Raw genomic sequence first — 16,846 nt, 5'->3', positions numbered from 1 at the left:
CCTGCCGGATTGTAGTTCAACCATGCTCAAGTGAATATACTTCTAGCCACAGCACAAGACAATTTATGCCACTAGCAGGCCAGAGCACATATCCCAACATCTCCTATCTAGTAACTTAACTCCCTGCTCCCTACCCAGAGAACATGGACAGGTATCTTTAAACAGGAGCAGTTGTGCAAATTCAAGTGTAGGCATCTCATACATTCAAACATGTTGGTAAAATAATTCTAGAGGAGAAATGAGAAATGTGAGAAAGACCCAAACACCTCTCTTAAAGAGATATATCCCAACCTGCTACACATACAATAAACACATTTTACACACAATCTACACACATCATATGATCCTTCTGATTTATTTGAATGAATTCTTTATTTGTTGTGTGCTGGCGATCAATGATCAGCGCTTTCAAGGAGCCAACGTTATGTTCAATCAAAGCGTTGGACAAACGGACAAACTAGCACAGAAGTTGGGTTCAGATCAGGCAAATCATTCCAGCCATTCAACCTCCTACAGGTTTCATACCAGTCATTGCCAACCTGAGCATTGAAGTCTTGTAGGGGGAGCCTTTGCCAAGGTCACACCCACCTTCAGCAACATGGCAAAATTCACTGTACTGCTGTTGCATATGTAAAAAGAAAAGTGCACAGATATCTCAGCCTATCCCTGTTATTTATGCAACAGACCTGCTGAAAGCATATTACCTCACTGGTGGGGAAGAAGCCAACGTTTTTAAGCCTACGTGACATTTACTCAAATTTGTATCTAATGATATCAACAGCCATTGCTTACAAATTCCCCTGCATTCCATATTCCACTCACCACTTAAACCACTTAAACTAGTAAATAGTAAGTAAATCTCTCAAAGGATTGTAGGCATGCAGTCGATGTGGCAGGTCAGAAAGACTCCTTCCCCTGCATCTTGTCTTTCGGGTAAGGGATGTGTAATAATCTGGGTGTTTTATAACCTATAACAATGCGGTGTGGAAATGGAGAAGGATTATGATAGTGAAGGAGTATGGGACACCAGGCGGCTGTTTACAGCCGTCTGATGACTCCTACTGTAGAGTTGTGTCAACTCTGCATGAACCTCAACAGCACCTTTCAGTCAGTGATGCATAAGCCTGATCTATCTCAGACTCTGACCCATTGAGACGCGCACACACACATATACACAACTACCTCCACACATTGTCTTTTTATTGCACTTTTTGCTCTACATATTTATCTTATTAGTATATTTATTTAAATGTGGACCTTTTTACGCTATGGACTGTTTTACTATTTGTTTAGTATTATGTGCTCCAAGAATCCAAGAATTCCAACTTGAACTTGAACTATTGTCTCCCTTGACAGTGTTGTGAACAGACCATTTAAGGGACAGGGTCGAAAATCTTCACCCAGCTTTCTTTATCTTAGAGGCACACTAGAGGGCACCTTACACAGGGCATTCTATCCTAGGGGTACTGCAGAGGGCACTTTACGGAGCTTTCTCTACCGTAGAGGCACTCTAGAGGGAACAAGGTTGTCGTTCCCCTGTGCATGCCACTGCAACCCTGCGGTTTGCCTTATTCATATCTATAAGACTATAACAAAGTGTTGTCGAGGTTTGAGTATAGACCCGTGTGGTTTAAGAGGGGTATCTCATTATCCTACTTGCGTCATCACACAGTGTCCATCAGTGCAATCAGCAACAGTTTGTAGTTTCAGGTGGGTGATCTCTGATGGTAAAGAGATAGCTGAGAAATAGTCAAAATAGCAACAAAGGGTTTGAGAAGAGCCAGCTGAGGTGGTGTACCTCAGTCACCACTTTCAAAGGCATTTACAACATTGTTAACCCTTTCATAGCCAGAAAAGGAAACATCTTCTTTGTAGTAAAAGGTGGGAGGTCTCTCCCAGAGATGGACACGGCTCACCACTGCAGATCCTATACCCCACTATGTTGAAGTTTTGCAAGAGACACATCTTGTCTTTCCAGCCATCACAGGAAAGCAGTTTCCTCAACAGACTCTTGGATACCAATTTGGTCTATGTTGATACATCTGTTTTTTCTGGCTCCAAAATGGGGACCCCTCCTATTTGACATTCTCTCATCTTTCTCTGTATTTTCTCTGCCTAATCTTTGGTCTGCCTGTCATTCTTTCCAAGGGTAGGATAATAACAATCCTCTACTTTTGACTCCAAAATGTTGTTGTTTGGTGTGGGCTGTGGAGTTTCCCCGTTTAGTCTCACTGATTAGAAAATGGGGCACACCACAAAAGTGCTCTTCATTTCTAAGAAACTTCTTAGATGACTGTTTTGGAATACTTTTTACTACACAATATGTTTTGCTGTACTATGGCAAATTTAATTATGTAAAAAACATAAAGCTCTTGTGCATGTACAAATGACGCATAAAAACAAAATGTCCCTCCATTTGAAATGGGTACAGCCAATCTTGAAGCTGTGTATTAATCATATTCCAAAATATTGTAAAACAATCAGTAAAGAGCATGTTAGTGTAAACCACAATAAGGGGTTCTCAATGCTCGCCTTTTAAACACGATGCAGGAGTTTTACACAGTATCATGGCCTGTTGATCCAGGTCAGCCTTTATAGTCTTTACAGACCATATAGGCTGTAAAGTCAAGACCTGTTTTAATAATGTCAGAGGGGTATAGTGGGAGAGCAGGGAGGATATAGATGAAATTGACCTGCTCTGTCGAATGGAGAACTGACATAAAAAACTAATGCGATGAAAAATAATGTGTGCAAACCCATTCATTCACTCACTCACTCACTCACTCACTCACTCACTCACTCACTCACTCACTCACACAAACACACACAAACACAATCAGAAGGGCCAAAGCTTTTTCTTTGAGTGAAGAATATTGATAATAGCAACCGATAACAGAGGCTTTCCAGATAGCATTCCTGGAGATGGACTCTCCACAGCAACATGTGGAGAAGGATATCAGCTGCTGACAGTAATCACTTACTCCAGCAGCATGCATCCTTGTAATGACAGACGGATCAATGCTGCCAACTAAACGCTACAGCTGTCACTCTAGAAGGAAACGGCGTGATAATGCTCTGAACCTCTCAACAATGACCAACAAAGGAACCTGAGAATGGGTTCCCCTTTGGGTACAGCACTCAAAAGTCTGCTCTAAAAATAAATGGATATGTGGATAAATTGTTGAGGGGTGGGAGTCATTGACTGACATGGTGACTTAGTGATCCATTTTTCCATGCATCTTTGTCTGTGTATTATTTTATCTTCTATCATGACACCTATTTGATCGTTTGCTATGAGCTTGGTATGATGTTGTACAATATAAGAAGTTATTTGATGACACCAACCCTCCAGAGAATAAATTTAACATATTTAATAGTAGTGTGACCAAAAAGTAAAAAAGTAGAAGGCAAAAAATGGTCCTTAGCTCTGTGCTTGATTGCCAGTGAGCTTTTGCCCAAGTAGCTTCTATCAGATGACCATCAGGATAAGAACTATTACATCAATGTTATATAACTGATGACAATATAACTGACCTTCCACTGAAGGGTTTTTGCAAAATTATCCAACCGACCCTTGCATGATCTTTGATTGTGATTAGGCTCACTTTGTATGCCTCCGGATCTAATTAAATAATTTGAGGAACAGATTAATTAGCAGTCAAAACACTGTTTGTATTATGTGTAATGCTGTGGATATGGTTGCTATCAGCTTCAAGGGAGCACAGAATTCTAACCCATGTTCTATTTTTGTGTGTATCCGGTATATCGGGTGTGATAATAAACACGTGGAGAGAAGGAGGGAGGGAAAGAGGGAGAGCGAGGGAGAGGGGGAGATCTTCTCATCGTTCAGAGCACCCCTTTTTTTAAACGAGCTGATGAGTCATGGAAACCCCTGAAGCTCTCTCTTGTGTGGGCACCTCAAACCTCAAAGAACTGACTTACTTGCTAAGCGTTACTGGTAATTTAGCCCTATAGGATATTGGCTGTACCATATAGGTTGTAAAGACTTCCTGTTTCCCTACTGTCAGAGGGAGATAGAGGGAGAGGAGGGAGGATATAGAAATTAAATAACCAGAAATCCTACGAATAGACCAACATGGTGGCCTGATGAGGCCTTGTCAATATGTATTTATTTCTAATTGATTATAAAGGATTAACGCAATATCTTCTAAAAATATATGAGCGATACTATTGAGCAAATTGAAAATAGATACATTTTAAAATACAACATCAATTAGTTTTCTACTCTCAGTCCTCGGGTGAAAATTAGGCCTACTTGATTATAGGAGTAGGCGCCACAGTGGAAATGTTACGTTATATACGGGCTTTATGCGCCATCTGCTGGTGATATGCTCACTTGTTCTGAAACAAAATTTCTTCACATGTTAAAATTCAAACTTAAATAAGTTAATACAAATGAAATAAAAATAATCAAACATCATTGGCCAATAAATGGGATATAAATAAAAACGTAAAAAACTGAAAGCAATTTATTGACCAGCAAATTATTAAAATAGTGTAACCCAGAGGTGTGGATTACAAGAAGATCCACGCACCTGCTACCTGTCACATTGATTGCCTTCTAAATTGACTGAAACCGTTAACCGTTATGTTTTAAATATAGTTATTTGGTAGACGATGCATTAAGCCCATTTAGAGACGTTTCATTGCCTACTTTTTGAACCTTTTATTACTACAATAGTCTAAAGAAATTACTCCAATCCTTAGGCTACTACATGGACATTGACGAAAGTGCATTTTCGACGGACAGTTGGTGAGAACAGAAAACCCCCCAAAATATTGTTACACGTTGTGTAAGTTATAAGATACACAAAATGTACCCATAAGAAAATAACATCATATTCATTGAAATTCGATTTTATTCATTATTATTTGATGTTGATGTATTATTTTAATAATAAATACATCATGAGGTTCTCCAACAGTGCTAAAGTAAGGACACGTATGGCATTTTGAGTGGGTGTCTTTTGTGAGCTGTGAATGCTAATGTATGTCACTCGGGGTTCACTCCAACGACCGAGCCTACAGCTCCGCTTTTGGTTTCTTGAGGGACTACCTAAAGGCAGGTATGACGGTTGACATGTCTCGGGAAGCTAGTGTGTTGATGTTCGCCGCCTCGCTGTGTCTGTATTCCTCGGTGCCAGCCTGTGTGGGCAACAGAGAGGCCTCTTGGAGAGCTGTTGAAGATCGCGACAGACAAAACGGTATCACCACCAGCATGTTAACAGACATGGGGCCGCCTACCTATCAACAAAACGTAAAATGCTGCATTAAGGAAAAAAAAAAAAGAGGCTCATATGAATGCACTGTTATATGTGGACTATTGTAGTGTTTCCGGATTTCTTTAGATAATCTATTTTAGAATAGGTCAAGATGAAATGAAGCGAGCCTGTACAATGGGTTGAGTAAATTCCTATGCGTTGCTTAGCATTAGCTAAGAAAAAATTGCTTACTTCAATATTGAATCTTTACCATGGTGCCGATGTTTTATGTAATTCACTACAGACTAGTAGACAATCATACAGGACGTTTTCATCCCTTCTTTTTTCGAGGAAGACATGCGATTATTTGCTCCTTACATGACGGTACTGGAAGTATGACTGAGGTGAAATGGCTCGGCAAAGATCTGTGTCCATACAAGTGGTCTGGGGTCAAGTTGCTGTCAGAAGGCATTGGCATAGATGGGAAAGACCCTGGGGAAAGTCAGAGTGTACAAGTCATTTTGGTTACTCGTTTACTCTTTCCATACTTCAATCAGGTCTCTCTGGTGAAGATTTATAAATATCATATCAGATAGTTAAAGGCCTAAAGGCAGCATTACCCTTTTTGTTTAAATACGCTTGTACACCATGTATAAAATCAAAAATCTCTTCTGTTTCAGAGTCAGGCTTATTTGGCATCAGCACGAGCCAAATATACATTGAGTACGAGTACTGACCCAGGCTTGATCCCTGCTGGGCTGCGGCTCCCTCCCCCAGCAGCATCTCCAGCAGCAGACTGTCCACACTGGCCTCCCCTAGAAGTCTGGCCAGGTGGAGGTTCTCCACCATCTGCCAGGCTACACTCTGCAGTGCAGGCAATGTCAGCAGAAGCTCCCCAAAGCGCCCCCTCTGCCCGCTAGTCACCTCCTCCAGCAACACGTGCGCCTGGAAACGCAGATGGCGGACTGTCTGAGGGCACCCCAAACCCAGGCAATCTGTCAGAAGAAAAACAAGGTTAGAAAAAGAAAGACTTTTAGAATGCTAGTGCTTTGGCTCTTCCTGATTGACTTCCAGCTAACAATGGATGTCTCAGGATATCTGAGGTCTTGACGCTCAAAACTATTTGAGATTTTCCCAGACCTACTTCAAGCTGCAAGTTTATGTTTGCGTTAATGAGCTAGACCTACCAAAATAGCCTGAAGCCAATGTGTCCGGTCTTTATTGGAAATTTTTTGAGTTATAAAATTGGGGTGATCAGACCGATGACGAATTAATGTGTAATCCAGGCCATTTTAATTAATAAGTCGGAAAGGTAAGAAGACTGAAGGTATAAATACGGAGCTGAATGCCCATTGATAGGTAAGGCAGAAGGTTTTACATCTTCCATAAGGTCGATAACGTCTGCAAATCTTTGCGACACTGAATGCAAAATTAATAAATAGAATAAGGCTACTGTAACCTTTCATTGTCTCTCCTACATCATCTGCACTGGCCTTCTAACCTCCCATCATGAAACTGCAAAATATACTACATACCTTGTGTTTATCCTTATTGCCTTTTCATGTCTAACTACAAGAGGCACATGCACAATGCATACTGACGTTGAACATCAATATTGACGTTGAAATAAATCCAATGTTTTACTATTATCTAATGTCAGTTTAGCTGTTCAAGTCCTCAAAAAGCACAGATGAGGTGTTGAGGGACTGACCTGGAGCGAAGAAGACAATGGTCCTGAGGCAAGTAAATTCTTTGTCAGTGATGTCGAGCTCTCTCAGAGGTTTAACCAGCTCCTTGTGAATACGGAAAGCCACTCTGGACACCTCCATCTCAGCACCTTGTACTGGAATAACAAAGTCATTTCCTGCGCAAGAAAAATATGTGTTTAGGTAAAACTACAGATAACTTTCATTTGTCTGCATGAATTGGTCATTTGTGCTATGTTATTAGTCATACTACATTAAGGGAGAGGGATAGTTTTTTTCTATAAATGTAAAGAAATTTTTATCAAAAACCTAAGAATATTTTATTTCCAGGATTGAGCTTTTTTCCACTGAATTAAATTGTTAAGGGTAAAAGGCACATCTAACCCAAAAGAATGAGGTCATTGTAAGGTAAGGAGCGCCTTGCCACTCCGAGGATAAGATGTTCTGCAGAGTGGGCTCGTAACAGGGCAACCTGCAGCAACACAGAGACACAGTTAGTTCACGTTTAGCTCAGAAGGGTAGTCATGCAAAGGCAGACAGGTAGTCATGCAAAACGTCACCCACCACTGAAAAATGTACGCAAGTTGGTCCACCAAGGTAAATACACATGACTTTTGTCTTATAGTTTGTACACCATGTGTAAATTCGTAAGCTGTGATTTGGTCCGTTGGCATCCATACCCTGTCATCTACTGGTAGACAGCAAAATTCAGGGATGCGCTTTGCCCATTCCACCAGCAGAAGGAGTTGCTGCTTCATGGAGTCGAACACGTCGCCGACGCAGGCTATCTTCTTGGTGCCGATATCATAACTCTCTGGCGAGAGCAGGGTTAGGAACTAAGGGTGGCAAATCATAATGAAGGATTTTGTGTGTGTGTGTGTGTGTGTGTGTGTGTGTGTGTGTGTGTGTGTGTGTGTGTGTGTGTGTGTGTGTGTGTGTGTGTGTGTGTGTGTGTGTGTGTGTGTGTGTGTGTGTGTGATGAAGATGGAATGGGAATCATGTTGCATCAGTAGGTGTGGAAAGCCCTTGCGGTACGAGTCTTACAAAGTAGTATGGTGGCCTTGGCTCATCACTAACATCAGGATATAATATAAGTAATCCAAGATGGAAAACCCTCCTACTTCATTAAGTGGTCTGTTTGTCAATCATCCAATTCATTTCTGTTCATTCTTTTCACAAGAAACAGAGTGCTATCTGGTTGTTATTATGCATTTGAAGGTAATTGGACGTTGGCACACAATCCCAGACCTATAGCACTGCAATTAAATAGTCTATGATTAGATGGGGTCCCTGGGCAATTTGGTAGTTTCTAAGGAGTAACTGAATCTAGCCTACAGCTCGGATCTCCAGGGAGGTGAATAAATGCCTATTGAATGTGCATTATTTTATCCCTACCATTGCTGGCCTCTTTCTGCTTGTTTTATAATGAAAAATACCAGGTTGTGTGGGGAAATGTAATAATTGAGTTGATTTCCGGTGTGTTGTATCAGTAAGTAAGAGTGTAAGAGAGGTGTACCGTCTAGTTACCTGATGCACACTGGCCTCTGCCTGAAGCAGAACATTGATGGAAAGAGTGCCCACTGCTACCTGACCCTCAGCTCTATGGCTACTGATGCGGTCGCGCTCATTCTGCACGGCTAAGGAGCAAAAAAGGGATTTAGTAACCATACCAACAACCGCAAATGAACTGAAATCTGATGTTGTCTAACAACACTGTTTCCTTTAATTCCTCCTAGTCATTAACTGTGTGAGAAACATGCTGAACAGAAAAGGCATTCACATGTTGCCAACCTCTTAACGAGTGGTTATTAGAAGGAGGGTCACCAGATGGGCTCGGCCTAGTTCCAATAGGCCTCACCAAGGTTGACAACAAGACCCCTGCCTCCAAGCAATCAGTCATCAGAGCTGCCTGCTCGACAACCAATCTGCCTATCGGGCCTATTCATGGTGCTGGCGTATGAGATAGAGACCTGCCTGGCCTACCATAATGACATAGCTCTATGTTACAGTGTCACAGATGATTCTTCTACGGACCATCAGTTAGGAGATGGATTGGGGTCATCTGAGCCATCTGAAAGACTAGCCTATTCCTGCTTTTCCAGCTCCCTGTATGCCTTTATCTTGACAATCAAATAGTGTTTCTCCTTTAGACAAATAATATAATACACATCAATCATACATAAAATCATTTTACATGCTGATATTTCTGTAGCAATACAAAACCTATGTAATGGCATTAAATGTGCAAAAGATAAATACTTTTTGGAAATGGTGGGCAGTGGGAGATGGTATATTTCCCCAGTTTAACCAAGATATACTTCAAGAAAAGTCATTGAAATGTTTAGATCAGTAGTATGTTGACATTTCACTGGTGCCGACAAGCGTAGGTCATTGTTCTTTAAACACTCAGCTATAGTACCCTTTGAACTAAATCCCTTCGATTGAAGGGATGTATCATAACTTTGTTTCATGTACCATTCTCCTGTATAGGGATATGGAGAATGAAATCTCTGCACTGAAGTTACAGAGCAAATATTTGGCCGTACACAGGCATGTTAATTATTCGTGTGATGTCATGGCCCCTCTAATCCCCATCTCTTTCTTCGACTTATCTATGGCAGCTAATGACACACACACACACACACACACACACACACACACACACACACACACACACACACACACACACACATACACACACACCATTATTGACTTTGGCATGCACTTTAGGTAGATACTGCAGCTGTATGCTCATGCTTTTAACCGTATGTTGATACCTTACTAGAATGTATGTACGTAACTTTGGCAAGCATACCTTTTGAAAGAGTTATGGTTCTCTCACCTTCCTTTCTCATCCCAGCTCTGAAACATTTGCGCAACCTGCAGGAGCGGCATTGGTTTCTTTTGTCTTTGTCCACAATACATTGCCTGCTAAACCTGAAAACGAAAGACGGAGACGATGAGAAACTGCACTCTCAGGCAAAGAAAAGGCTTTTGATTTGTCATTTCGGGGCCGATGGAGACTTTCTGAGAAGTTGCCGTGTTGTTTGAAAGAAGTCTGCTAGGCTGTTGTTGACAATGGACATGCCAAGGCAGACAACCACTCAGACAGAGGTGTACACTTTTCACTGTCACATACGATACGTCAATCCCTCTCCAGGGAAAGACGGGCCTCCGCTGCTATATCTCACCATTGATTTTCAGTCCATTGTTATTGCAGATAGGTTATTGCATTCATGCCTGGACAGAGTCCGGTATCTATGCCAGTCAACATGTTTTTTATCTTTCTCAAACAGGATACATCTCACTCTGCAACTGATTCAATTACTGCCATGGAAGGCATAAATCATTGTATATTACTTGATGTCTTTGTGACACTAGTTCCAATGCTTGATTTGCAAAGCAGTGAGAGTAATGTGTGTCGAGGAAACATTATTAGGTCTAATACATGCTTATGGAGGTACGTTCAGCTAAGCCTTCTGTAGTGTAGAGAGGAGGTGTGTGTGTCTATCCAAAAACGTATTTCAAGGGAGGTTATGCTAACATGACCATTGGATTGGAACAAGAGTGAATCTGAGCAATGAGTGAGGGTCAACATGCTGATGAGGGGCCTTGGAGCCCTCTTGGCTATGTGTAAGGAAGAATGATATGATCACATGTGCTGCTTACATGCATGTGATCATTAGGTAGCGTTACATAGGAGATGACTCTGCAGAACGCACTGTAAAATATATGAAGATATAAATGGGCAGCCCCCTTCTAATGCAATTCCTCCACGATCAATCAATCCATATACATTTTTTAAACACAGTAGACCAACTCCTATTGTGGTTTACTATGTGTTGTCTTTTGATGGTTCTCACCTGCAAGTGTAGCTCTGATTTTTGCGGATACTTCTCCTGAAGAAACCCTTGCAGCCGTCACAGCTGGACGCGCCATAGTGTTTGCCGGTGGCCCGGTCTGCACAGATGGAGCACAGGATGGCACTGCTATCAGCAGATGCTGCCCCCACTGTTGCCTCTGTTAATTAAAACATAATGGATGTCAGTTCCTCTAGGGCTTTGCAGCACAGTGCTCTATGTACACTCTCTTCGCGGGGGCAGCCCCCCTCCAGTTCAGACTTCTCTGATGACTGATTGGTTGTAGGTCTTTCCATTTTTGTCCTGAGTGATCCACGTGCGATCATTGGGATTTCCCGTTGGTTGAAACAGAACAAATTGTATGACCGCATGTTTCCATGTGTTGATGGACACATGGATGTAATGCTTTTATTTTAATTGACAATTGGTAACTTGCATTCAGAGTGCAAATATGTGCACTGGCCCGAGGCAGTATTGTATGTAAATCACATGCTTAGTTTCTGAAGTCAGAGCAGCCAGGGATTACATTTTAACAATGGGAAGGCTTTCAATGGTCAAAGATCAGTTAGATTGAATTAAGAGATTAGAGTACATATGCCTTCCGCTTAGCTGCATTTGTAGAGTATTCTGCTGGCGGAGCATCCCTATTTAAAGTTCAAAGGAGAAGGACTGATTCAGGACACCAGAATGCAAATGATGATTTACTAGATTAGGTGGGAAAAATCGAACAACCATGTATACCAACAAGCCTTGTATGTTCATGTCTTTCATCATGTAATCTTGGCGGATAGTCTACCTGTTTTATTGAATGAGGTCCTCCTAACACATTTTTCTTTGCAAAGGTCTTTGAAGCAAATAAGAAACCGAGTAACCTCACTAAAATTACAGACCAGGATCTAACGTTTACAGCTATGTGGCCTGTACATTGCGACGTCACATTAAAATGACTCCATTTTGGAAGCAAAGTCATCATGTAGGTTTTATGAGGAGACATTTTTTGAAACGGCCACAGTGTCTCTCATACAAACGTGGCAAAACAAAGTTTTCATTAGACTGGGGTACGGCATATTTACATTGATTGAGGATTTCATAGTACTTCAACTCTCTTGAATCCTCTTAATATTGCGAAGTACAACAAAATATCCCATGATGCATTCAGATGTGCAAGCCCCATAAACGGTATTATCATTTAATTGTTTTGTTTACACTTACAAATAAACATTTGCTGACACATTGCAGTAGATGAGTTCAACACATAATCATACCTGATATATTTACATGCATATGTAATTCCCTTGTATTGTCAAATCCCACCATGGCCAAGGACTGGGCGAAGGCAGCGCTATACTCACTGCAGTCCAGGTTTAGCATAGTCCCGTTCAACCTTATGGCTCTAAGGCTCACTCACACTATCCTACTACGTCAGCCCGAATAACAGCCTCACAGACAATGTGACTCCCCCTGCCCTTCTTGTTTTTGTAGTGTCCTCTCGGTCTGGTCAGAGCATGATAACATCATCTATTCTGACCCCATCGTCTGTGTGACAATGCCTTGTGGTGGCTTGATTAGGATCCTGCTAGAGTCGTCAACAAGGAGCTGTTTGGTGTGCTTAACCTTAAGAATGAAACTTGGAAGATGCAAGAGGGAAACTTTGATTTGCTGGCGGGTCCCTTAATAAAAGGGAGGGTTCAGAGACATTTCAACATGAGTCATCCCACGCCAAACACAAACAGAGAATAAAGCCAAACAGGTATGACGTACGTTGAAATGTCCACATCGCATGTACACCTCGGCACCCAACAAGGGAAAAACAGTTATCCAATGTTAAAAAAGTTCTGTCTGTCATCTATTTAAGGCATAGTTGTGACAAATCATCAAACACATTATATGCAAATACCATGCTAATTGTACAGTATTTGTTGAAACATTTATTGGTTTGATTTCAATAGTTTTCAGAAACATTTTACTTCCTTAACTAGGAAAGGCTTCTCATCTATTTTCACCTTTGTCCTCAGCCATCGATTGTTTGTTGCTATTGATTAGAAGGTCTGATAGTGCATGTTTGCAAATAGACCTTGCCCGGGCCCCCTTTGATACAGATAACGCAAACCTGCAAGATAGATTTTGTCTGTCAAACAAATGCCTTACTGCCATTGAACTGAATTAAATTACAATTTACACTCAAGCATTCCTTAAAAATTATTACTATGTATACCAAATGATGTATTGAGATATATATGAGAAATTATCTCATAATATCTGAAAAGGTGGATTTTAGACTATATTGTCCCATTCAAGCTTCTCTTAAATTGCTTCAGTATAGTTTTATTTAGTATACGCAAATATTTTCCTTGCCTGCTGTGAGCATTCTTATACTTTTTGAAAAATGAAAAATGAAAAGAAGTAAGCACTCATACAAGAAAGGGCAATTAAGGCAAGTCAGCCTAAAACGCAGATATAAATGTGAATGTCTTCATAGCAATTTTATATATATATTTTTTGTACAAATTATAACAAATTATATGTCAGACCACACATGAGTTTTTTTCCAGTACTGATATCCATCATACTTTAGTGTAATGGGATTTCCTGGTTGAGTGACACTCCTTCCCTGAATGTCATGCCGGGTTTGGGGTCAGACCTCGTCAGGCCCTGCCTCCTACACTCCAAAACTGTTCAGGTGATTGATGGATGGAAGTGGCAGTGGCAAGACTGCAGCCTGGACGTCCCTACTCACCCAGTCTCACCACAGCAGCTTTACAGGATTCAATATAGTGTTCAACATTTCTTGCATGGAATTAATTTGCTTTGCAGTATGCAAAAGTAGTGCTTGATTAGTAAATATTTAGCAAAATATATTGTTTGTTTTCATGCCAAACGTTTGGAAGATTTTTCCTGAATATATGACTAGGTTATTAAATGTTTGTGAAAAATGCAGTATTGCATTGATGACTGGCTAGGATGTACTTGGCCCACTAGGGGGCGACAGAGTACAACCTTTAAGTTTACACTCCTTAAGACTAAAGGAGTGTGAATGACCATAGTCATTTGCTCTCATCTTTCCTGGACATAATGAAACCTAATCTTTTTAATAGAAGCTCATCGTTTTTGGTTCTCCTTTCATAAAATTGGGAACAGAATTGAGTAGAATCACTTTTGATCTAGATAGGAATGGCATAGTTTTGTGTGCATCATACTGGGCTTGCAGATAGAACAGGAGAGTAGAGCTAAGCTTCCGATGCCTGGCAGTTGCAAGATAAACAACGTCCAGTTAGTGGAAAAAATAAGGATCGTCTGCAGGTTTGACACAGTACCTGCATTACACATCTGCACATATTTGGTGCAAACTAGATAAGACTTCACATGCATCAATTCTGCAAAAAAGCGAATGAATGGTGGAGAGCACACTGAAAATTAAGTCACTATTATCTGTGAATAGAATTTGGCTCAATTTTGGCTTTAATATGATAACTTTTTAATGTTATTCAGAAACACTACCTTGAACACTGTTTGTGTTTGGATCCATCATTAAATGATACAGCAATATGAATAATAAATGCAACATACAGGATTCGATTGATGTTTGAAGATATCACCAAAGACTGCACTCGCATTTGGTAAATTCATGATCTCGTATGGACTCGGTCATTCATGAATTCTGAACCAGACAGTTCTCTAGTCAGTCTGAGTCAGTCAGTTCTCTAGTCAGCGTGAACCAGTCAGTTATCTTGGCAGGGTTAACCAGTCAGTTCTATAGTCAGTGTGAACCAGTCAGTTCTCTAGTCATTTATTGCACCTAGTGAGAAGAGCTACCCTCAGCCGTCTTCTCTCTGACCCTCTGCTTCTCCTGTCTTTCCCTCTGTCTTCCTGTCTACCTCACTGTCTTCCTGTCTATCTCACTGTCTTCCTGTCAGTCACTGTGCTGGGAGAAACACCAAGGTGGACCATCCCGTTAATAATTAATACTATTTCACAAAAACAAATCCTATAAACCTGTCATATTATCGGGAAAATAGCAATATAGAATAATGTATGCTGGTGAATATAATTTAAAAGACATTCAGAAATTCATCATATAGCTCTGAAAGGCGCTCTCTGATCCAAACATTCAAAATGAGGCGTGACGCGCACATCACCCAACCCCATCATCCGAGCACTCCTAATGTAGAAAGTGAAAACAGAGAAGACGAGAAAGAAATGAATGAAACTTCATTGAGCCCCTCCCCCCCTTCCTCTTCCAAAAACTGGGCTAAGGCTTAAACAAAGCAGCAAAAAGTGGTTATAAAAGCATGGTACGCGTATGATTTAGTGAGGCGATAAAGAATGGAAAGGTGGCCATCAATCATGGAAGCAAGCTCACTGGGAGAGACGCTGTCCCAGGCTGCACCGGGTGTGGCAGGCTTTTGTAGACGGCCTCCAAGAGGGCCTACAATTGACCCCAGAAGCAGCGTGGTCCGATGTGCATTCCAGATGGACCTAGGTGGAAACATGTCTGCACCCATGAATGGGCGGAGAAAACGCTGGGTCTTCAACTCTGCAAAAGGGCATCTGTGCTTTCAAGAAGCACATGTTGGAAACTACACAACCCCCCCGCCCTCCCCTTGTGAAAAAATTGAACAGAGCAATGAGCCAAATCAAAACATTGCAAAGAAGCCTTGAAGACCGAGGGGTGCAATGGAAACACGAGCAGCAAACCCGACCGAGGGTCCACATTTTGTGTCTGGTCTCAAATTTGGTTTTCATGAGATTGCATTCAACAACAACAACATAAAGCATCACCTAGAAAGCAGAGTTAATATAGAACGTAAAGCATCAGATTAGCTGCCACTAGAGAAGAGAAAGAACAATAGTAAAATTAAGCAAATGTAGGTCAATCACTAGTCTCAACACAAATATAAACCATACAAAAGAATATTCCCTTTGCAAGCAGAATTTGTTTTTGAATGTGCTATAGGTACATATTCTACATATATTAACATCTATTAACATCTAGTAACCATTTTTGCCAAACTCGAAAACGAGAAGAGGCAATTCTTCTTGGTTATCGTAGAAGTACAGCAAAAACTGATGGACCTGATTGAAATTGTCGACTTTTGAAAATAAATTGGAACAGAATCAGAATTGTTTACAAATGAAACCATCTCACTCATTACAACCTCGTCAACTTGGTTATCCATCTAAGCTCACACATTTTTGCAAACAAATCAAAACCTCACATAAAAACTAGCATATCTTAATACACACATATCATAGCTCACAGCCCGATGATTGAAGCTGACATGTGAAGCTTTTGATGCCCATATGTAAATTTGATAGACGATGTTGTTGCCACTGACATAGAGTACATTTCGTTTTGCTTTGAGTGTCCACCAGGTCTTATAAAGTTCAGGGCACTGCATGTGGGTGGAAGCCTCACACACAAGCTCAGGGTGGATTCACGCACAGATCCCCCTCTGCTGTACCTCTTACGCCTGTCAAAATTGATAAAATATGTCTTTCCGCAGCCTCCTGAAGAGGCTTTCATATGCCATTCATCTGTTTTAACTATTTATTTTGGTATGTCAACAAGAAACCCAATATCCTATTCACACATAGGGATCTTTGTAACCGCTTTACTTATTTTTTCATCATGTGTTCGAAATTGCATTCAAAGCGTTTGACACCCATACTGCAACTAATGTTGGGAATGTGGTTTGGCCATTTCATATGCTTTGAACATGGTTTCCTTTTAAAACTGTACAGAAACTCTGAGTAACTTGTTTCTAGAAATGATTGCTAATAAAAACACTTAATTCAATTAATAATAATAATAATAATTAAAATAAGGCTGTCCTTGTCAAAACATTCTTTTGAATTACTACCACTTATTCCCAAACTTGAACTTAATGTTTCCCATTAGTCATGTCCGAGCGATTACAGACAGCTCCAATGAAAGTCAAGGATCAAATGTGAAACACAGATGTGTGGACAATTTAGCCTATTTCATTGCCATTAGAGTCGTTCTAGTATTATGGAAAATAGAATAGATAGAATAGACACGCATTCCTAACTCAATTTG

At 40.7% G+C, this 16,846-nt stretch overlaps 1 protein-coding gene across 1 annotated transcript; it reads right to left on the bottom strand.

The window, feature by feature from the left end:
• Positions 1–5,073: 5,073 nt before the first annotated feature.
• Positions 5,074–12,159, bottom strand: hnf4b (hepatic nuclear factor 4, beta; the record flags this gene model as incomplete). The annotated part of the gene is made up of 10 exons (XM_079736408.1): positions 5,074–5,198; positions 5,601–5,714; positions 5,960–6,217; positions 6,934–7,086; positions 7,313–7,400; positions 7,609–7,764; positions 8,456–8,565; positions 9,744–9,865; positions 10,792–10,948; positions 12,054–12,159. 10 exons carry the CDS (start codon positions 12,157–12,159, stop codon positions 5,074–5,076), a joined length of 1,389 nt encoding a protein of 462 aa, XP_079592534.1.
• Positions 12,160–16,846: the final 4,687 nt, after the last annotated feature.

This window comes from Pollachius pollachius (assembly GCF_949987615.1).
Source record: "Pollachius pollachius genome assembly, chromosome: 5".
NCBI lineage: Eukaryota > Metazoa > Chordata > Actinopteri > Gadiformes > Gadidae > Pollachius > Pollachius pollachius.
This window is presented reverse-complemented; position numbering and strand designations above follow the sequence as displayed.